At 45.3% G+C, this 523-nt stretch overlaps 1 protein-coding gene across 1 annotated transcript in view; it reads left to right on the top strand.

Moving 5' to 3' along the window:
* The first annotated feature begins 268 nt into the window (after positions 1-268).
* The window catches only part of LOC144753993 (prostate stem cell antigen-like), a 22,760-nt gene continuing 22,505 nt past the window's right edge, over positions 269-523 (top strand). Inside the window, exon 1 of the mRNA XM_078641513.1 lies at positions 269-379. Coding sequence (XP_078497639.1) covers positions 328-379 — 52 coding nt within the window. The 5' untranslated portion in view covers positions 269-327. The remainder of the gene's footprint in view (positions 380-523) is intronic.

Below are 523 nucleotides of genomic sequence, written 5' to 3'. Positions count from 1 at the left end.
TGTGCCAGTTTCCTTGAGACAGAACACTGCCAATGGCTGCCTTGGACACTGGTTGAATGATTCACCTCCTCCCTTGATTTAATTAATGCTTTTCCAGGCTGGGAGGCGTGACTGAGTATCTCCAACGTCTACCTGCCCTCCATGGACCAATTCCATGAAGTGCGAAAGCACCAGGCTCTATAAATAGTCATATGTGACTCAGGAGGGAAAAGCCAAGCAGAGCTTATAAATTTCCATGTGATATTTAATAAAACCTTTTGCAGCCTCCCTTCCCATTCAGTGGCACATATATCGCTTACCTGGATCAGTTGGCCAAGCAACGGAAACATGAACGGTGTGGTTCTTCTGAGCTTTCTGGCTCTACTGGGCTTCAGTGTTGGTAAGTTTCAGGGTCTACAAAACTGACTTTATTTCCCTTTCTTATTATTTTCATTTCTTTGAGTGCAAGCCTTTGGTAGAGTTGCCAGTGGAAGCTGTTCTTGGCACTTTTAGCTTGGTCTTGGGGCGTGGAAGCCTTTAAAGC

This window comes from Lissotriton helveticus, chromosome 5_1 (genome assembly GCF_964261635.1).
Source record: "Lissotriton helveticus chromosome 5_1, aLisHel1.1, whole genome shotgun sequence".
Classification (NCBI taxonomy): Eukaryota; Metazoa; Chordata; class Amphibia; order Caudata; family Salamandridae; genus Lissotriton; species Lissotriton helveticus.
Note: the sequence above shows the minus strand (reverse complement) of the source record. Positions and strands in the feature narration are given on the sequence as shown.